The sequence below is a fragment of the Rhinolophus ferrumequinum genome, chromosome 2, assembly GCF_004115265.2.
Source record: "Rhinolophus ferrumequinum isolate MPI-CBG mRhiFer1 chromosome 2, mRhiFer1_v1.p, whole genome shotgun sequence".
Lineage (NCBI taxonomy): Eukaryota > Metazoa > Chordata > Mammalia > Chiroptera > Rhinolophidae > Rhinolophus > Rhinolophus ferrumequinum.
The window spans coordinates 82,034,073-82,057,040 of record NC_046285.1 but is presented as its reverse complement, the minus strand read 5'-3'; the positions used below and the strand labels follow the sequence as shown (position 1 = coordinate 82,057,040).

Below are 22,968 nucleotides of genomic sequence, written 5' to 3'. Positions count from 1 at the left end.
TCAAGTTGGTTTTAGTGCTAGCTACAATATAACATTTAACATTACACTGCTGGAACACTCCTATCTGATTTTTCCATGTATACAGTGAAGACTTTTACAATAGCTCCAAACACAGGTAAGAACTGTATTTCAATTATCTCAAACTGTAACTAATGGAGAAAAGAACAAGTGTGTCAGAAAATCAGTACAGCCATTTTACTATTAAAATTTTGCTTTTTAATAATTTATTTGAAGTAGTTTAGAAAAGCAAGATTTGTATTTTATTTCCTTGTAAAAATCTTTACACATGCAGACAAACCAGTGTTAAGAAAGTATTCACCATCATTTAAACAAATAACCACTTAAATAGAAGTGTCTGCAATTTTATCTGTATAAAAATAAGATACATTTTTACAGAATTCACACTCCAGTTCTTATAGCAATAAACAATACACGACTATAGTAAGTACAATTGAACCTGACCATGGTTTTCAATTAGATACTGCTAGGGCATTTTAATGTGCATAAAAAAATTTAACATAGTTCTTTTCAACAGAAAATGTCCTCAGTGTTTCTAGAGACCTAGAGGGTTTTAAGAAATCAAATCCTAATCACTTGCTTTTAATGTTTTGATTACGAGTCCATACATCACACTGTAGACAGGCAAAACCAGGAATTGATGTAGGCTCAACGGAGAAAAGTCAGCGCCTGTGCCTGCCATGTCCTGAGCGACTGCCACCATGGTGCTTGCCTTTATGGGACCTCTCAAAGGAGCGAGATCTTTCACGCCTGTCCCTGTGATGTCCCCGTTCATGCCTGTGTTTCTTGGCAGCATCTGAGTGATCCCGAGACTTGCTCTGAGACCGAGAACGAGATTTTTTCCTTTTGTGACCATGTCTATTGGAACTTTTTAAATCATCCCTGGCATGCTTGGCTTTAAGGTGAGGAGAACCATGATTATGGTGTCTTCTTGGACTTTCACTGTGACTGCGGGACCTGCTTCTTGATCTTGAGCTGTATGTTCCAGATCGACTCCGCCTATTATTATAACTTAGATAATAAAAATTTGAGGTTTAGATTCAGTTTCTACTGGGAACAGATTATTTTGGTGGTGCTCATAACCGGTGCAAACAAAACTATCAGACCTATACCGACAGGCCAGACTTAAGACTTATTAAATTTCTCCTCCCACCTCACCACCTCCCTCTCCCCAAGCCTGTATTAGACAAATCTAAAATAAACTTACTATATGTGTATATTCCAAGGAGAACAGTGACAAGTAATTTTTACAGAAAATTCTAAATAGCTTTGGTTTTTATTGAGTACCTCCCATAAGCTCAAAATGGCCACTGAAGAGCCACAATAGCAATCTAATTACAAAGCTAATTAGGGAAGATTCTTTGGCTATGGTCAACTTACTGGTTATTAATAAGTGGTTAATGAAATATTCATGTTTTCTAACTGTAATCAGAAAGAAATACAGTGATACCTCAGTTTTCGAACGTCTCCGCTGACAAACATTTCAGTTTATGAATGCTGTAAATTTTACAGATCTATATGGTATCATTAGATAGTAAAATTCACGCTAAATTTGCAGTTTTAGGGGTTGACTTTAAAGGTCTGGAATGGATTAATCCATTTTGCATTACTTTCTATGGGGAAACTGCACCTCGGTTTTCAAACATTTCAGAACTCAGAATGGTCTTCCGGAACGCATTAGGTTCGAAAATCAAGGTGCAGTGTTTTCACGCTATAAACAGGGTATTACATACCTCGATAGCACTTCAGCCAGCCCCTACACTTCTCAAAAAAACATGGGCGAAAATATAGAATGTCATTAAGACACATCACTACAGAACAAACAAAATCCCACATACACACAGAGCATATTTACAATCTCATTTCTCATACTTGACTTCATGTAAGACTAAATCTATCCTAACTTTGAAAGTTTGTGTTCAATTTTTTTTTAAAACATAATCTTTCAAACACTCCATATTTTCCCTAAAAGAATAGTTACTTACTGTCTTCTCGGAGTATGTGATCTAGAATGCGATCGTGTTCTTGACCTTGATCGACTTGCACTTCTGCTATTTCTACTTCTCTTGCTGTCTTTTCTTACACTTTAAAAAAAAACGTAACATTTTAGTTACAGAAAGTAAACACATAGAAGATTCCTCAGGTCAGTTTTTCTAACTCAAGTATACTCACCCATTGTAAGGGCTTTTGGAAGCCTGCTGTCTTTCCTCGGGTTCTTTTTTGACCGTTTTCACATTGACAGAGATAGGTGACTTCTCTTCAGCTTTTACTTCTCTTGGTGATGCTTAAAAAAAACACCATAAAGACATGCCAATCATTGTATTTAACAGAGGGTCAAAAAGTTGTTTCTAAATGTAACTCAAAGTATCATGCTTTCAAGTATCAGTCTTTAGTTGACTGTCAAAACAGTTAAATTTCTTAACATCATTGTTTCTATGAGGGTGTAAATGCTAAAGCTTTCTAATAATCACACCTTTAGTACCTAACTCATTTCAATTCTGAATAAATCTTACATGGTTTAGAGGCTGGAGAAAATCCACCAAGGGTTGAAAGGGCTGGAGTTCCATCAGGATTCAATCCCTTTGCTTTTAATTTGGCTTCTTGTAAGGCTACTTTTCTTTTCTCTACTTCTTTTTCCAGTAATTCATAGTTTGGCTGTTGGGAGGAAAATGAAGTTAGCACCTCTCCTTCACAGTAGCGTGTCAGCACTGAGAAAGTGATGGCACAAACATAAGTCATCAGAAGTACCTTTTTTCTGGTATAAAGCCTAAGGGTTTCTATGCAGATATCCTGGATCTCCTCTTCCGTTGTACCAAAAAGAAGAAACCAATGGGGACGAGTTGGCAATGGAATCTACACCATAAAAACAGAATGGTTTCAATTTTCATTGTTTTTATTAGGACGACTGACTTATCCTACAGGACAAAACAAGCTATATATACCTACCTGAAGAGCTCTAGCTGCAAGGTAGATGCAAGCACATGCTATAGTCTCTGGTTGAAATCGAACAAATACATTGGTTCGAAGACTGTCATTCATATAGTTCCTGAAAAATATTTCAACCATAAGCTCTGTACATAAACAGTTCTAAAGCTTACATAAAATTGGAGACTCAATCTACTTTATTCTTTTTTCTCCTCATATTTATATTGATATCCTCATATTCTAGCATGTAACAATTCTTAACTCAAAAACTAGTAAGAGATAAGAATTTAACACTAGAACAATTCTTCAGCTTTCCTATGACCAAAGTCCTTTAAAATAATTCCATATTATTCCAAACAGAAGTTTTTTTTATTTCTATGAAAAGTAATGCTTTGAAAGTCAATTCTAACATGACTAGTTTCAGAAATGATAAACCACTCCAATAATACTTCAAGCCATTTATTGACCATCTCTCCTTTATCCACAATGAAAAGCAGTGTCAACCAAGTTCTTTCAAAAACTCAAAAGTACTGTGACAGGGGTAAAAGGTAAGCACTCACCAAGTTATAGCAGAAAACTAAGCTACTTCAGTAAATCCAAGTAGGAAAGTGAAGAGCAATAAATAAACACATATAACAGCCTTGTTTACATACCTTTTTTTGTGACTACAAGTAAAAGCAATAAACTACTTCAGTAAATAAACTGCTGTACTCATCAGTAAACCCACCCCGCAATATTCCTCAAGTATTGAAGAAATTTTACAAATTGTTTAAAAAGTTAACCTAAAAGACTATTTCTTAAAAATCCTTACCCATGATAACTGCTAAAAGCTGTTCTATAGAACATGTATATTAAATGTCATGCATTTTATAAAAGTAATGAGACTTTTCTAATACTAATATTTACTGAGTCCAAAAGCATGGCAGTCATAAGTTCAGAACATAAAAATTATGTCACTTAAGTCCTACACATCAACAGTCTTGAGACAGTAGTTGTGGCTGGACCACCAACTCCTTGTTTTGCCTTTAAGTAAGCCAGCACTCCAAATCATACATCTGCATCTCAAGTGCAAGTTCTAAAGCACTTATGTTAGCATCTCTTAAAAATGAAGTACTTCTTAATTCTAGTATTGTTGCCTGCAATGGCCCGGAAGCTATAAATTCATCCAGTATAGGAATTGTGCCCACTTTAAGCTGCAAGTTGTACTTTCCTATGGTAGAATTCATGCTATACATAGATATCTAGTCAAACTCCTGACAAAAAAACTATTTAATTCATAATGGTAGGACAACAAATCTATCAAAAATGAACTATTCATTTTGATAGTTACAGGTATACATTAAATACATAGGCATGTTGAATAGTTACTTCTAGAAGCAAATATACAAATCCTTTTGACACCCCGACAGAACTAGAAGATGCTGCCAGATGGATATGGACCACTTCAGTGAATCTCGGATGAGAGCTTGCACTGGATTGGCTGGAGAGCAGGGCAGCCAATCAGGCCATCCTGAGGTCATGGGCTGAAGTGCAGAGGGCAGAGTTCTATGACTTACCATCATGGACTACCCTTTAATTAAAGAGTAGAAAAAAGAACAAAGTTAAATTGAGTTCTCCATTAAAAGTAATTAGTCAAGCCAAGAAAACAGGAAGCAGAAATAAGCTTTATTTACCTTTTGATTAAAAAACAAAAAAACAAAAAGCACCAAAAGAAACTCATCTCATTATTTTGGAAAGGGAAAATGAAACTTACTTTATTTCTGCTTCTGTTTTCCTGGCTAGGAAAAAAATGTAAAAAAAGCAACTTACCAGGCAGTTTGAACCAGGGTTTGATTACGTTCACATTCTAAGACTTGTAAATACATAACAATGATCTAAAGGACAAGGGAAAAAAATTTAATTTAGCATATTGTTGGTTCTTTCAGAGTACAGATTTAAATGAATGTAAGTAACTGAAAATGTTAGCTGCAAGTTTTAAACGGCAGATAATACAAACCAACCTAAAATGTAACTGCGTCAATGTGCGTTGTGATGTTACTAGATTTCATGAAACTTATGCTTCAAAATGTTCCACAATTGTACAGGGGAAACAACTGTTAATTCAACTAAAAACAGCATCTAATTTTTCATGAATACTTTACTGTGTGGTGGGTACTGTGTCCTACAAACAAGTTAAAGCTGTGAGGACAGCGTTTAATTTCCCAAGGTATAATTCTGCATGTTCCCAAAATTCCAGCCTGTATGTTTCTAAAGTTACACAATGGGCATGGTACATATTATTAACATTCCACATGGGTATTAGATTAAGTAATCAAACACTAACTATTTCTACAATGAAGCTTATCACACTGAAGTGTGATTAAAAACTACATATAAATAGCTTTACTTTGGTTCAGGTGAGATCTTTCTGGACCTGTATTACCATCATTCTCATTTTACAATTTTAGAGATGTGGTATCTAAGAAGAGATATCTGCCAAGGTCATACAAGTAATGGCAGAGACAAGTTTCTATCGCAGGTAAGTCCTGCCCTCAGAGCAACTGTTCTCGAAACTACTTTGCTATTACTTATGATCACGTGCAAACCGAGAGTCGCTGAAAAAACCTATGAACATTGAATAACAGTAACAGTGAGCAGCCACCATGCTTTGAACATTTTACTGTGCAACAGGTAGCATGCCAGGTACTTTTGTACACATGTATTTATTCCTTGGAATGAGTTATTTCAAACTCCATTTCTAGGTAGGGAAACTGGGTTAGCCACAGGCAAAAAGAATTTATCGTTGTCTATACAACAGAGATTTGAACCCAAGTCTTTTTGACTCCCATTTTTTAAAATAAATTTTAATATCTAAAAGGATGCTTTTTAAAACCAAGGTTAACTCTTAAATATAAACAGAATATAAATTCATGTAAAATAAAAATTTAAGAAAAACCCTAATACTTACGAATGTAATTTCTGTACTCTACAACTCACCTTATGGGGATGCTTGACATGAACACAAAATCCCAACTCCTTTAGCACCCTCCTTTCTGCCTTGATAACTTGATTTTTGGTGTTAATGTAGTTCTGATCAAGGACCAGGGGGCTTGGAGTCCTATAGTTTGTAAGAAATAAAATCAAAACTGTTTTGCACATCCAAAAAATTTTATTTGTGGCATCTCCGTTTTCCCTTCCAACCAACTATTGGCAACAGAAACCAGCTTTTTAAACTCCTGCAAACAAGTTAAAGCATTAATCTTGTGCTGTCCAAGTTATGCTAATTAAGTATGTACTTTCTAGACTAAGATCCTATAGAAACTGAACCCTGACATGAAAAAAATTCACTCTAATTCTCTTGGATTTACTGGGTTTTTTCACATTGATTATATTTTGGGTGTATATGTTAACTTAAGTGATAACTTGATTTATTACCACAAACCCCATTAGTCTCCACAGACTCTTTCCAATGACAAAAACTAATGTGCTCTTGAAAATATTTATTATTAAGACCTTACAAGATTATAGTGATTTTACTCTTTTCAGAAAATATCAACTCTTGGCTAGTTCATGGCCAAAATTAAAATTAGGTGAAAATATGGTGGGTAAGCTAATCCAAAATGAGTTATCTGTTTAAACAATTCTAAGAATCTCTGTTAAAGAAAATAATCTGAAAACTAAAGACTTAGCTCAATTAAAAAAAAATCAGATTCAAAATTCAAAAGTGATCAATAAAAACCACACCTAAATTTGGTCAAAGTTGTAGTTATTAGACAGTATCTTTAGCATGCAACGCAGAAGGGAAGACGATGAGGGAACCAGAACCACACACAGCCTCTGTGCCAGACTGAATACTGATAAGCTTCCAAAGTTATAATGCAGAAGGCTATATATCAATCAGTGGCTCAACACTTCAGAAATATAGCACATTCAATTAAAAGACGATCTTATTTAAGTGTTGAAATTCAAAACCGGTTTCTTACTGAAATTTGTTTCTTGTCAGGACTTGAACTTTCATTTAAAGCCTATGAAAGGTCCCAATGTCCTGCATTTGATACATTTTTAGATCCAACAGACAAAAAGTACATTTTTATTAAGATACTGATTATACGGTATGTATATGGGTAGAACATTTAAATAATTCCCCATATGTAATTCATTTTCTGCCAGAAGATTCAAGAGTTTCTGCTCTGGGCAGAACACATCATCTATTTTTAAAAGACAGTCACATTCTGAATATTACCCCAACTCACAGCTCATTTTACATGCACACCAAATCCAGAAAAATGTAAGCTCATACTTTAAAAATCAAAAACCTATTTAAATATATCCACTTGAAAATCAGAAAACAATCTGAAATAAGCTACACTAACTATCCCTGTAGTGACATGTTAAGAGTAAAAATCAGCTATCGTTTATTTTCCTGATTTTCTCACATTTAAAGTTACAAAAACTGAAATGCTTACTAAACTATTTCAAATTATTCCATGTTTTTGAAATCAAATTAAACAAAAGTTGGCAAAGCTGACAAAATGGAAAATAGCTGTTACTTAAATTAACAATACTGAAAATGGCCTTCACTCAAGTTCAGTTCCTATTACAGATATGAAAGGTGTGAAGGAATAAGGCCACCAATTGGGGATATATTTCCAACATATCACAATGAATTCATTTTATCAGGACAATAGGTTACACGTTAATTGCTCTCTGGGGGGAAAAAATCAAATTTAATTCAAATGAGAGCAACAAATGTATATATGAAAACATTTCAAAGATCTTCAGCTTTATAATTTTTCAGATTTCACTGTTAACAGGAAATTTGGAAAGACATTAAATCTACCTCAGACTCTCTCTGATGACTAGTTATCTAATGGCCCTCCTTCAACAGGCATTAGGAGACACTCGGTGTTACAGCTACATGCCATTTTAACTCTTAAACCACTGTAATTCAGAGTAAAACTGCACCATTAGAATCTGTATAAAAATACAATTTTATAAAAGCAGTTTTGTCTCATTTTTCCCCAGTTGTTGAGCAAACTCTTTTGTACCTCTAATTAAGTTTGCTTTAAGAGCTGCCTTCATTCAAAGTCTGTTAAAATTCATTTTTCTTGCAATCAAACCAGCTAAACACTTCTTTGAATTATGGCTACCTGGTACCAAAATCAGGCTTAATCATTCATTAATTCTACTTATATGAATTGTTATTTTCCATCTATTCTGCTACAATCTTTACTTTCCCCTTTTTGGTGTCATAACATCAAATCAATTAAGGAAACCAAACCCGTTATTTACTGTAATTCTACTATGTACTCAATTTCTTGCTTTAGGCCTACTATTATCTGCAGTTTTCAAAGTTAATTTTGTGAGTGTATAATCTTAACACCTTCATTTCCTTCAGAATTGGTTTTACCTCACAAACCAACCAAGGAAGGCTCAATAAACATGTAATTCACAAACTACATTTTAAAGATACTGTAGAAAACTGTGTACCCATAAATCAGCAAGAAAAGGTTCAAAATTGTCTAAGTAAAGGGTTTCTTTACTTATATTAACAAAGTATCAATTAGTACTTTCTGTAGCAACAAGCACATTAAATTGAATTAAGGCTTGATAGAATTTCTTCCTTCCCAATCAGGTCAACTTTCCTTCACAATAAAGTTTGAAGAGATGGCATTTTTAAATCTCTTCGAAAGAAACCATCTAGTGAGAGAAAAAAATGTTCATCACCAATAACCAACCAAACCTAACTCTTCCCTGCTTTTAAGTTTGTCAGATTTTTCAAAGTAATTTATATGAAATAAATAAATTTTAACAGAAAATCTTGGGCTTTGGACACTGAAAGTTTATTATCTGGTCTCTTAGAAGAGCTATTTGTCCCTTAGCATGATTTTGTTGAAATATACCTTGAAGAAAAAGAAATTGGAATTAGGAGGTCCAAACACAGCTAAGTTTCACTAGTGTAGTACAAGGACCGAGGAAATTTGGAACTAGTTCAAGGAACAACACTAAAATGAGTAGTTTGCAAGGAGACAGACTGCTGCTCCGAATACAGAAGTTTGTAATGCCTATTTCCAAGGACCACTCTTTCTCTAGCAGTGTTTAAACAAACTGAAGGCCACCTTTAGAGCCACCAAACTAAACTGCGGAGGAAAGATGGGCTAAATGACAAGATCACTTAAGACCCTTTCAATTCTCGTCTATGATCTACATACATGTTGAAAATATCACACCATATGCACCAATGAGACTGGTTGTAGCAGTCTTTGAAGATTTAATTGTCTTTTAGACAAGGCTTATATAGTACGAATGTGGCCTCTTTAAGACTATAGAAAACCCTTAATTTGCTGGGAAAATGATGCTTATCAAAAGCAAATTTTGGAAACCATTAACATGGAAAAAAAATATTCTCTTTAAATTCAGCCATTTATTCTAAGCTTAAAAGACAATTCTCAAACTACAAAAAAATCAAAGATGAAAAAAAGTCAAACAACGCATCTTGAGCATTAGTACTTTCTAAAAGCTTGTTTTATGATTCTAATGTGTAGCTGGGACTGAAAAACAGTAACCCCAAGGCTACAAAAATGATGCCTCCTTTGTAATTTTCATGGTCACAGTACAATTTAAAGCTATGCATAAACTACATTAAACTACTACTGAAATAAACTGATACACTTTACCTAAAGTGTAATGTTGAAATACTTTCTAATGACATTAATCTATACAAAAAAATATTAAGCTATAGTTCTAATAACTTGGACAGCAAAGACAAAAGCTTTTAACAAGAAACAGGAGTTTTTCTAAATGGTTCACCAGTGGCCAACCTGTTAGTCCCCGATTCCAGTGACCTATTCTCAGAGCACTGGCTTCTCCTTGGGGATTTTCGATACTTCACTCACTGTTGCCATGACGACAGCTTCATCTCTATGTACCACTCCACATCACCCAGGCTTTGGTAAATGTAGCTGGTCGCTGTATAGTCGGTTGCAAGGGAAAAAAGAGTTGAAGTTAATAACATATACAAGTTACGTGTCTGAGTAAACTTGTAATATGCATAGAAACACTTTTACATCCTGCTTTTTTTAAAAAAAGGCTTCCATGCAATTAACAACTCCTTTTAAATTTCATGCTATAATCAGATTTCTAAGATTGAGACAAAAATCAATCTCTGTAATAATGACCACACACACAAAAAGACACGCGCTGTTACATCACACAACAGTCAGGTGAGATGTTCTAAATCCCCAGGTTTTTATAGTTAAGACCTACTCTGACATCAAGAAAGAATAAATCTCACAGAAAAATTTCAAAGTAGATAATCATTGCTAAGTGATAACAATAGTTGGCTCGATGGTTCAAAGGATAGTAACAGAAAGCTATTTCCTTTAAGCACAACAGTATCTTTTGACTGAGGATAAAGAGCCGTTTTATTAGTGTCATTTTGTTTTAAATACCCTGAAGAATCAGCTAAATAACTAAATACAAATTTCAGCTCAGACCATACTAAATACCAAATTGAAATCTTCCCAATTTCCAGGAATTCCTCACCAAGAAGCTAAAAGACATTTTAAAATGGAATAAAAAATTAGTCTATCCCTGGATATGGTTAGGGTGAATGAGAAAAGATGGCAGAAAAAAGAAAGTATGTAAGAAAACTATCTGGGTAGCAATGTTTCAGATTTTTTAACTAGACTAATTGTTTTAAGGTACTAATCATTTTAAGATTACTATTAGTTTGTTCCTGAATAGTTAGTTCTATTACTGCCAACTTACAGATTCAGCCAACAAGGACCACTCGTGAAGAATACTAATTTGGCACTAAACAATACCCAACCTCCCAAAACAACTTATAATGCTTTCATAACTTCCTTTCAAACTCAGTACAAGTTTGTCTATCATCACAATTTCCTAGGAAGTGAAAACAAGAACTAGTCTACACCACCTTCTGCAGTGTGCCCTAGAAGTCACCTGTAGACACAAGCTCTGGCAACTCAAATTTTGGTATTGCCTCACATGACGTGTTATGATGTAGCCACACCATCTATGACACAATTTTGGTCTCTATTTTCTTACAAGATAGAATAAATGGGCCTTATCTAAATATAACCCAATCAATTAAGAGTTATTTTTCTAATCCACTCACTGAGACTGTATCTGACCAAAACAAAATACCTGTTTAATCCCTTTGACTTCAAACTTTATCATCCTGCAGTCCTTTCAGATCCGGTATTACGCGATACATCGTAGTTCAATGTTGAGAGGTATTCTAACAAAAGCCAACCTCAATTGACAAAGAATTAACTGGGACTTCCAGTAGAAAAACAATCTACACAAAACTTTGCCACAGTATTAACTTGAAACTGCAGTGTTTAAACTTCCAGCCTTCAGTCTTCCAGAAAGGGGAGGGGGAAAACAACTTACAGAATACACTCACACTTGAGCCAAACGTATTCCCTTTCTTGTTTAATCTTAAGCCACAGGACTGCTTCAGCACTGTTAGGATTGTCCATAAATGCAACTGCCTCTACAAACTTTAGATAGCCGGTTAATTGTGTTTTTTTCATAAAACGTATCAGGGTGCGCCTATGTGAATTTCAACACCTAAATAAGTTTTCCTTTGCATGGGTTTTTAACTTGAGAGGAAAGAATGTTTTGATTTGATGATTGGTGCACGGTACAGTCATTAGCAAGAGATGCTGTGGTTCAACAATGCCAATCTTACCTTTTTCCTCTTAACTGGCGTAGGTGATGAAATACATTAATCACATCTCTTATTCTTCTAGGTGCTTCTTCAATTTTTGATGCAAGATTAATACAAGCCATGGCAACAATCTAAAAAAGAAAAACGATCCAATAAACAGTTGTTAGATTATGGCACTCTGAAGTACAGTTAGGAAAAAGTGCCCCTCTCAAAATCTAATGAACTAATTTTGATGAAGAAACTTTAGGACACAATTGGGACAACCTTTGGCAAAATGAAATTACAACTGACATTTCCAGGCCATAAGCTATGCTGATACTATAATTTGTTTTTATTGCTTAATTCTTAATTTTGAATTCAGAGTCAAGCTCAGTCTCACAGGAGTTTTGCATTCGGTTGAAAATTCTAATTATTGACAAAAGAGCACCTGGGCCCAGGACCCATTTTCCAGTTTCTAACACATTTCAAAATCCCTACTTCCGGGTGGGTGAGAACTACCCGTACAGAGGTACAGAGGCCTAAACTAACCACTCCCTTTCTGGAATAGCTAGCAGTGGACTCTAACCCCCTACTTCCCATTTCCGGATGAAGAAATTCTTTTTCACCCGCCCCCGCTGTGCTTACCTCGAAACTGTGTTTGACGAAAGACTTGGAATAGAAAAAACGATGGAACAACACCTGCCCCGTTGCCATCGCCACCTGCAGACAAGAGAGAAGAACGAAGGCGCAGGGTCAGGCGGGCCCGCACTAGGCGCCGCCGCCATTTTGTGCCGCCGCTCGCTCCCCCTCCCCCTCCCCAGCGCTAAGAGCAAAGGAGGTTCTCCTCCCCTCCCTCCCGCGCAACGCACGCCCGGGCTCGGGCTCGGAACCGCGGCTGGGAAGCCCGAAAGGGCCATCCCCACCCGACCGGGACACGGTGGTACTGAGACACAGCGGAGGGAACGGCGGGGAGGAGGGGAGCCCGGCCGGCCCGGGGCCGGAGTACTGACCTGCGGCAGCCGGAGGAGGATGCCAGCGGCCTGGATGAGTTCGCAGCCCAGGATGCGCAAGTCCGTCTCGCTGGGCAGGTCGAGCCCGTCCTGCATGGACGGGGTGGGCGAGAGCCGTTCCTCCGGAATCAGCGAGTGGTCGATGGTGAGCGAAACTTCCGAATAGAGGCGGTCTCCGATCAGAATCCCTCCCGTCGTGGTCGTCGTCGTGGTCGTCGTCCCGGAGCTGGAGCCGCCCGCGCTCGGGGCGGTCGATGAAGCGGCGGCTGCAGCGGTCGCTGTCGGGTGAGGCCCGGACGCCATAGTCTCAGCGAGCTGCACGCACGCCCAACGCAGCCGGAACCCGGAGCGAAACTAACCAGAGTCCTCGGCGCGACGGATATTCCCGTGACCGCCGGGTTCTGGGCCGCTTCACGCAGCGTGCGCTTCCGCTCTGACGTCACCACGTCCGGCCGACGCGCGCCAACTAGTCCCTGCAGGCCTCGCCTCCGCCCGCGCCTTCCCGGAGCCGCGGCTGTGGTGGGAAACCTCCGCGTGACCCGGGTGACCTGTGTGCTGGGGCCGCTGAGTGGGCCAGGAGGTCGTCTTTGTAGTTCCAACAGGTCCAACCTGCTTCGTTGGGGATTATTGATTATGTTCAGCCACCAGAACAAGGGAGTTTTACTAAATAACTTGATTCCCAAGTTAGAGTTGGCAAAATTGACGCTAGCGCTGCGCCGTTTTAGTAGTTTGTCTCCAACGTGCGTCCGTTGGCGTCGATCTCTTGTCCTCTCCAACGTGTCGCCTTTGCGCGGCGCCGGTTCTGCGTGTACAAAGGCAAGCGCGGGGCCGACCCGGTGACGGGTGTAAATGGTAACGCTGCTGTGAACGGACGGACGGGTCGTTTTAAAGGGACCCGCAGGGGACCTGGAGAGGCCTGCTTTCCAGTGTCCTTAGAAAACAGGAACGTGAACCACGTCGGCGCCCCAAAAAAGGCTCGCGGGGCAGCGAGTGGTTCAGCGGAGGGCGGCGGCTTCCACAGCTTCGCTTGCGACACTCAGGCCGAGCCAGTGACGGCGCCGCGGCTTTCAGCCATCTGGAAAGTCCCCCGTTTCTGAAATGGGTGTAGGATGAGAACCTGACAGAGGTAATCGGGTTATAACCCCGAGAGTCTATGTATTCATACGGGGTTACCCCGATTAGAATGGGAGAAATCTCCTTCCTATGTTTTCCTTAATAGTAGCGAGGAATTCCCACGTTTTTCTCAAATTAGAAGGGAAAACAGCGAGACTGAGCTAAACTACTCGAGTCTAGAGTCGGAGGAAAAGAAGTTGATCTTGGTTTAGTCCAACCACGGTTTTATCCCACTCTTGAACTGGGGCGAGACGTTGTCCGAGGATGGGAAGCCCCATTACGTTTTTACTACGTAGCTCTGCTTTAAGGCTTAATTTAATTATGAAACGTGCATTGAAACTTGGATCTATAGAGCAAAGGGGTTTTGAATACATTTCAGTATTTGTCAGTGATGTCACTAAGGCAAAATATATTCAAAAACCTCGGTTTTTAAAAAAGCATTCAAGCCACCTTATTTAGTACAGACTGACATCAGTGGGTCCGAACCCTGGCTGCACATTAGGATCTTCTGAGGAGCTTTTAAAACATACTGCTGCCCGCGCCTCACCTGAAGAGGTTGGTGGAGTGGATGTGGACTGGGCCCAGCCAGTGATTTTGCCCATCCCTCCAGCGAGTCCAGTGTTCAGTCAGGGTTGAGAAACATTACTCCAAGAGAGTGTAATTAAGGTACCGGTGAAAGCACTTGATCTCTCTCGACGCATGTCACCTCCCTCACCTTTCTGGCAAGGCTGCTTTCAGGGAAACTTCCCTGCCCTGTATTCAGGAGAGATTTAAAATACTATACCAAACATTGAGGTCTTTAAAAACTTAACTGATGATCGGCTATTTTCCTGGTTCTGAGAATCTACTATGGTTGTGTAAGATGCTAATATCCTTGGGGAAAGCTGGGTGAGTGGTACACAGGAACTGCTATTTTTGCAACTTTTTGTGAGTCTTCAATTATTTTAAAATAAAAAGTTAAAAAAAGCTACATGTTAATATGCTTCATTGAAACATTGAACTCCAATGAAATCACCACTTATATTTGTAATGACTTGAGTACTTTAACTTAAAGACCATTTTTAATGGTAGATTTTCTCTTCTTTAAAGGTTATTCCACCAGGCCTCTCCAATAAACTGACGTGGTGATGTATTGATGTATTTTATACCATATTTTTACCCTCTAGATCCACAATTAATCCAAAAAAGTTCACAAGCTTAAGAGGGAGAAGTTCTGGGAGGGGGGGGCGCCATCGACTCCTGATATCTTTTCCCAGTGGACCTCCCTGCTCCCTACCTCCTATGTCTGCCAGTCATTTCCACAAGAGCAGAACTACCCAAATTATTCCACAACTTTGTGCCCATTTCCCACTCCCTTCTGACTGTACCCCCAAATTATATCCAATAGATAAGACTATTTCATTGTTCCCCCTTTCAGCTTCAACAAAGGTAGTGGAGGAGGTGAGCCAGTTTTTTATTTGCTTAGCATTACCTCATGAAACTGGGATGTTATTTTTAATTTCAATTAAGAAAAAAAAAAAATACCTGTGACTAATCCAGAGAATGGAAAGCAATGGATCTAGTCTAGTGGCTCTGTTCCACAAGGTTGTCTCAGTAGAGGGGTTAAATACAAAATTTATGAGTATTCTATCCTCTTCAGAGTCAAATTCCAGAAAAAAAAAATCATAGTCTGGAACAGTTGTATTGTTTGTAACTTATTTTGAAGAAAGTTGTTTTTCCATGTACCTACTTGTAAACATCAACATTAAAATGGGGAAAAACGTTCAGAGTTATAAAGTATCCAGAATTGGGAAGAGTAAAGCATATGTTGTAATTATATAAATACATTAGTAGAAATGACTTCAGGCAAGTGAGACTGTTCTATTAGGAAGGTAAATGATTGAGTTGTCTCTAAGAAAAAATGGAATGGTAAGTTTATAATATATTTTGTATATTAACAAACAGAGGTCCTACTAGTAGGCCCTGAGTTCACCCAGGTCTAAAAGGAAATCAGAGATAACTAGAGAAAAGTTGTGCTTTATTGTTTCAAGACCTGCAGGCTTCAGAGGATGACTGAAGAGAAAAAAAATATCAGTGGCCTCGCCAGGACCACTGAAGAATCAGTCATATTCCTGATGCTTAAATCAGTTCTCATTCCATTAGTCTCTGCAGCCTCTCTGGGAGCATGTTGTTATTATTTAAACTTTCAGGTTCTTTAATCTTAAACTCTCAATTGGTGTAATTCCATTAATTTCTTCAGCAAGTAATTGTTCACCAGTAGACCACCAGAATTTAATAACACGACAGTAATTTCAGCTAAGGGCAAATGAAGTGTAAGTTCCCACCTAGAAGGAGCTAATAAAAAGAGAATGGTACACACAAGACATGGTAGAGTGACCAGTAGGTACAAAAAGTGGACAGAGAAGGGTTAAGTCACCATGGTTAATGTCATCAGAGAGAATTTATAACTTTGAGAAATTGCTAATCAAGTTTCTGTTCACAGCAGAAATCATAGAGTATCTGACTTTGCACATGAACTATTCATGTAGTTGCATGCCTTTTTCATTTAGTCCTGGGGCAGTTATTATGACATCACATTCTGGTCTGATGCTCTCATCATTAGAAATAGTCATTCTGAAAATGATTTATATGTAATTAACACTTGATTTATATGTAACCAAGCAGGTATATACTGCTTGGAAAATCTCCTAACAGCACTGGCCTGGGCATTCTGCTGCCCAGGTGCTGCTGAGAACTAGTTCTATATAAAACTTGAAACAACTAGTTTTATCGTTTCTTAAGGCAAGGGAATCTGACTGAACCCCTTGCAGGTCTAAAATTCTTTGACTCTGGTCTTCCAGACATCTTGAATCTCAGACTCATCTTTGATTCTTATTTCTTCTTTATTTGAGTCACCCAGTCCTGTTGTTCTTTCCTTCAAGGAAGGAAATTGTTCTCAAATCTGCCTGTTCTGTCTATTCTACCATATCTGCTGTTACCTCATGCCTGTACCAATATAGTAGCTTTCTAAATGGTCTTCTTGCCTCCATTCTCTGCTATCCCTCCTTCATCCTAGGAAATCTATAAATCTTGAGATATCAGTTTCTTTCCCCCACTTTCTCAAAAACTCTGGAAATGAAAGGTAGAGATCAACCACCTTTTGGCAGTTGAGACTTTCCTCAATCTAAACTTACTGTGTCATACATTTCCTAATTGCATCACCACCTCACCTTCTTCCTCCGCCATATCTCTTCCTGAAGCAAGACCAACTGGACCCTTGTTCTCACTAACTAACATGTCATTTATCTTCCAGATTTCACACTTTCATTCTATTTCTCAAGCCTACAGCATTCTTACTCTTCCTCTTTGCTAATCAAAGCCTACCAATTTTTCTGAGATTTACCTCTCGCCAGAAGCCTTTCCCCATCTGATCCAGCTTTCACAAGTTTTCCCTTTCTTTGGACTCTCTCATAGTCTTGATGACCACTAGCGTACCTTTCGAGACATTATTCCATACTATTAGGTATTGCTACTTGATCACTTCATGGGTGTGTCTTGACTTTTAAAAAATGGTACCATTTTGTGTTTATTTTGCATTCTTCATAGAACCTGGTAGACACTGTGTATATGATAGATACTTTATCAAAAAAATTGTGCACTGAATTGTATGTTTTTCTCCCAGTGCTTTGCATAGGCAATCTGGTCTTGCCTTTTCCTTTCTGTCCAGGAACCAATCCCATCCTCAGTCTGTCCTACCACCACAGCCCTCACGGGTCCTCATTTATCCTGTTCCCTTTGTAGCATTTTGTAGCAGATTAGCCAGATTTCCACTCCTGCTCTATTCTGTTTCCCTCTTACAGTGGGCTGGGTAAATAGTCCACAACTTATGTTCTATAGAGTCATGGGCTGTAGAACAGGAGGCTTGTTGGAATTGCTGTGACTGGAGAGTGGTGGTAGGGGAATGGGAGCTCACAAAAAGCGATACTGTGAAGTGGTCTGGTGTCTCTGTGTGAACATAGGCTCTGGGACAGTTTTTGGAGGTGTGTCCAGCAATTAGGCATGTGTGACAAAGAGTTAAGGCTAGTGCCAATTTAATTAACTAAGCTATAAAACCAACAAACCCACAGGTTTGCTTTGGGAGCTAGCTTAAAGTTAATACCTATTCTAGTCTCTCGTTTCTTATACAAGGACAGTAAGGTCCAAAGAGGAGGCTGCCAATAATAGATATTGAATATTTGCTGATTGCAAATGATCCAAGTCAGTTCAAGGATGGTTTCATTCTTTATGGTATTTAACGTTAGAAATTGACCAACTAGTTTGAAAAGCTTTGCAATAGAGAACTTTACAAAGTAAAAAGTAAAAGCCCCATCCCCACCTGTCCGTATTCCCAATCTTTCACCAAAATTATCTCATTACCTTCCCCAGAGGAAACAACATGATGTCTGTCCTTCCAGATATATACATATCTCTGTATACACATACTGTTAATTTCATATAAAAGCGATAGCAATATACATATTCAACCTGGTGTGGAATGATACTTTAATAAAATCCAATAAAGATGAATTACTACTAAAATGAAATTTTGAAATACATTGAAAATGCAAGCCTGAATTGCTTATTAATAGCTTCAACAGACCAAAAGTTACTGTGTCAAATCTCCATAACAATTTCTAGACATTTACTCTCAATCTTCTGTACTCATCTCATTGAGGACCCATAACAAACAGTTCAGAGTTTGATACTAGTTCACGGGCTAGTCTTTGAGTGTCATTACTCTTTGAATTTTTTTTTAATAATTAGCATATATTACTTATACAATTGCAATTAATTGTGTGGTTTTTTTTTTTTAACTTCCAGTTCGGTTTGATAATAGTAGAAATAGGTACAAGGTACGGAAATGGTTCCCAGGATGCATCAGGCAAACAAACAAGGACAGGCAAACAAACAAGGTGGCAAAATGGAGGAGATACGTGATCTGGGTTTTAAAGACTACATAGGCATTTGTCAGAAGAATAAGTGTGGAAGAGCATTGTAGGCAGAGGAGAAGCAGGAGCCAGGGCAGGGAGGTAATGAGATTGCTGGGTGTGTGGACACCTGTTGTTTTAGGCTGCCTACCTGCCTCCCAGCCATTGGTTCAGGATGGCCATCAAGTCCAAGACTTCTCCTGGAACCCGGGCCAGGGGAGGGGACAGAAGTGCTTATTCCTGCTGGGATTGCTGAGAGGAGGATGTAAGCCCAAAACTACAGACTGCCCTTTTTATACTGGAGAAGAGATCCAGTTTGGGAATGGAGCCAGCAGAGGAGGAAAATGGAGATCAGAGACCAAAGACAGAAACCCAATCTAGTGACCTCACTTATGGTTCTGCATGTAGCCATACCCTATATTCTAGCCCTGGGATTTCCAGTTTCATGAACAAGTAACTTTTAAAAAAAAGTCTGTTTACTCTTAAACCCACCTTAACTAAAAGATGTACACAAGGAATATTATGGTGTGATAGAATAGTTGTGTGTGTGTGTGTGTACACACACTAGGGGCTCATGAGGCTGCAGAGGTGGGCAGGGGCTACAATATGAAGGGCTGAGGAACAGGCCCTCATTTCTGGAGTCCCCCAGGAGCTCTGGAAGTTGGAAAGCAGTTATTACCTCAACAAGAAAATCAAGAGCTATAAATCAGAAACTCTAAAATTAAGAACATTAACTTCCACAAGTTTTTCTGGTGGTTTCATTTTTGTTATTCTTTGTTTCCCTTTGGTTGGGGCTAGGCAATTAAAAATAGAAAGGAACGAGCAAGTTACTGAAAATGACATTTTAAAAAAATGATTCCACTTTCCTTTTAAGAATTGAAAGTTAAATTTTGAATAATGAAGTAGTTGATCCTGTTTAGTATTGTTTTCTATTTCCAATAAAAATTTAATACATACAAGCAGACTTTCAGTGAAGAAACTTTTAGGAATAATAAGAATCAGCTTTTCTGAAGCTCCCTACACATTTAATTAGTTTTCTCAGCAGGAACAGGAAGTAACTCTGGGAATCTGAGAAATACATTAGCCATTTTGAACATTATGAAACAAAAATAAATGAGCCTTGCATCAAGTTCCCTGAACAGAGTTGTCGTTTCTGTTTAATCTAGAACAATTCCCTAAGGTTTTTGTGTTTTATATTTTTCATGATTTCTAGCCAGCTGTTTTGCAGCATGTTCCGCTATTCAGATTTGTCTGATTTTGTCATTATGATTAGATTCAGGTTAAACACTTTTCAGGAATACTTCATGGATGATGCATCCTTCTCAGAGCTTCGCATCAGGGGACACACAATGTCCAATTATTTATTTTCCAACTTTTGGTTAATTTTGATCATTTGGTTGCTGTGGTGTCCACCAGATCTATCCATTGTAGAGGTACCCTTTACACCTTTGTAATTAATAAGTAATCTGTGGGGATGATTCTTTGACAATAAACAGCATTCTTAATAACAGATCTTATGCACATTGTTTCAAAGAAGAAAAATGGTCCATAATGAAACTTTGTAGAGTTGGAAGGAATTATTTCAACAAACATCTAGTGAGTACTCAGTAAACTGCCATGTTTCCTCCAAAATAGGACCTAACCAGAAAACAAGCCCTACCATGATTTTTCAGGATGATATCGCCTGAACATAAGCCCTAATGTGTCTTTTGGAGCAAAAATTAATATAAAACCCGGTCTTATTTTCGGGGAACACGGTATGTAATTGCTAGGGATTAAGACCAAAGTGAAGACTGACCAGCAAACAAGAGTACATCAAATGCTAAAACAAAGGACAAAATAGAACAGGGGAATTGGGGAGAGTGGCAAAGATCACATTAAATGTGAGGAAAGGGAAGTTTAGAGATAGAAAATGACTTTAGAGTGGCAGGGGTGAGATTAGAAATCTGGTTTTTCTGGGGCCCAGTACAGTATTCCTTCTATGGCAGTATCCAAAGGCTGTATGGCAATGCTGGTTCTCCAGGACAGGTGTAGCATTTGTTATTAGTGAAAATAATATCTTACTATGTAACTAAAAGAACAAGCTTTCTCTTGTGTTTAAGACGAAATTTTATTTGATTTAAATTATGTGCACTGTGACATTAAAGTCACTGGAGACCTAGTTTAGTTTTGCCTCAGGGAAAGATTTCCTCACAGTGACAATGACACAAGCATGCACAGTACACAACCAGCTGTTACTCATCTGCCACACCTTAAAACTACCACAGAGTAAGATTACTCTATTCACAAATCTGGAAACATTTCAGAGGTATCTAACTCCTACATCCTGAGATTGACTAATTATAGCTGATACATAATTTCTATATAGTGTACAGAATGTTTTCATGTGTATCACTGGAGTGTCAAAAACAATCCAGTTACTCCTTAAAGTGAAAGAGGGGTCAGTGTGAGATGTCAGCCGGATCACTAATTGTCTTTATATTTAAGAATATACCTTTTTCAGGACAGAAATTTAAAAGGAATAGTCTCATTCATTCATTCAGTCAGTCCCAGCGGGACTATCGCAGCTTCAAACTTAAAAGCTGGATCTGAGCTCTTTTAGGCATTGTTTGGTGAATTATGATTTTTTTTGAGCTCAGTTTTCTATCTGTAGACACCGAAATCATAACCTGGTCTCTTCCGGGGACTGAGCGATTTCAGGGAGAAATGGATGACTGCGGGGAAGGCACAAGCTGCAAAAGCTCGATTCCACCCACTCAGTAGTTTCAGGAACTATTTATAAACGCGAAGGCCAAGATATCGTTTGACCTTGTCTCACCCTGCACCTTCTCAATAAGGAACCCCATAACATTCTGTTTGCTTTGTGTGATTTAATTAAACAGGTACGGCATTTACAATTTTTACGGAAGGCCTCTGGCGATAACTCAGTGGCCACAGCCGCGGAAGGGCCATCACAGATTGAGAGGGAGGTTTCCCAGAAGGCTCCACTGTGGAGGAAGCGACCAAAGGGGACTGGTCAGGTGGGAAGTCCTTTCCCCCTTTGAACGGACAAATGACCTGAGTGTGCACCCCAGGCCTGGCTGCCCAAGCCGAGCTTCACGAGCCTCGGCCCGGGGACAGTCACGCTCAGCTCTGCCAGTAAACACATGCAAGGGCTGGCTGGGTTGCCGTGGGCTCCCGCAGGCTCAAGAGGGAGGAGGGCGATCGCTTCGCCATTTCTAGGAAGCCGCGCACCTGCCACGCCGCAGGGTCTGACGGGAAGAGCCGCTCACGAGCCGGAAGAACTACAAGTCAAAGGGCCACCCCGCGCACGCGCAGCGCGCGCTTCCTCGCGTGGCTGCGGTCCAACGGCTCCCTCCGCCAGCGGCCGGATCTAACTTGCGGGCCTCCATCGCTGGGCCTACGAACCCTGCGCAGCGGTGACGTAGGGGTCCCCGCCCTTTGCTCCCCGCCGCGCCGGCCTCTGTGACGTGAGCCGCAGAATCCTCCCGCTTAGTTCTAATCTGGTGCAGCGTGTGGGGCGCTCCTGGTCGGGAGGTTGCCGTCTCCTGCGCAGTCTGAACCACTTTTGTAAAGGAAACGTCTTTTGTAATTTCCTAACAGTTCAAATGAAGTCTTTGAACTGTGCCCATTTCCTAATAAGGGTGAAAACGCAGGCAGCCCTCACCGTAGTTCGGGTCTTTCCATGCTAGGCGTTGTTAAAAGTACACTGCACAATGTGTCGTTATTCAGGTTTATTTGGAAGCTTTCGCTTGTTTTTATGTGTTCTCTTAGTGCGCAAATTGGAAGAAAGAGTATCTTTAAAATGGCAACTTTGTATGTGGAGGCTGGGATAAGTAGTAACTAGTGCGGCTTGATGGAATCAATGTAACTTTAAATGTAGTTTTTGTTTGAATGATCCAGGTGTTGCATCTTGAAAGGCTGGGTATGAAAAGCAGTTCAAGAGCTTCCAGAAGTGGTGGTTTTGTAAGCTATTTAAAGCCAAAATGAAAATCAAGTTGTATTAGAAATAAAATGAGAATTTAAGGGCGAAGATTTTGTCTACGTTTTACAGATAATGAAATAGGCCCAAGAGGGGTGGAAGTCAAACCCCTGCTTTCACCAATACTCTGCTGGCTTGAATAAGGCTGTCTTTAGAACAGCCTGGGCATGTGCCTCCTTTCTTAACTTCCTCCCTCGCTTGTTTTTTTTCCCTTTCCATTGTTTTTTTTTCCCCTTCTTGAGTTCTCCTCTTGTGTCCCGCCTGCCCCTTTTGCTTTCTCTATTTCTTTCACTTCCTCTGTTCTCTTGATAGTTGAGC

General features: G+C 39.1%; 1 protein-coding gene across 2 annotated transcripts; it reads right to left on the bottom strand.

The window, feature by feature from the left end:
* Nucleotides 1-233: 233 nt before the first annotated feature.
* CCNL1 (cyclin L1) lies at nucleotides 234-12,959 on the bottom strand. 2 transcript variants are annotated; one of them, XM_033128993.1, is made up of 11 exons: nucleotides 12,610-12,959; nucleotides 12,245-12,319; nucleotides 11,642-11,751; nucleotides 5,920-6,040; nucleotides 4,753-4,817; nucleotides 2,965-3,064; nucleotides 2,767-2,871; nucleotides 2,532-2,673; nucleotides 2,191-2,302; nucleotides 2,004-2,102; nucleotides 234-1,029 (listed from the first exon to the last, which is right to left on the bottom strand). In XM_033128993.1, exons 1-11 carry the CDS (start codon nucleotides 12,910-12,912, stop codon nucleotides 681-683), a joined length of 1,581 nt encoding a protein of 526 aa, XP_032984884.1. In that variant the 5' UTR covers nucleotides 12,913-12,959; the 3' UTR covers nucleotides 234-680. The 2 variants fall into 2 exon arrangements, 1 of the variants encoding a protein (XP_032984884.1); XR_004425185.1 differs by lacking the exons at nucleotides 234-1,029; nucleotides 2,004-2,102; nucleotides 2,191-2,302; nucleotides 2,532-2,673 and adding an exon at nucleotides 4,500-4,513 and having other exon boundaries at nucleotides 2,840-2,871; nucleotides 12,610-12,946.
* Nucleotides 12,960-22,968: the final 10,009 nt, after the last annotated feature.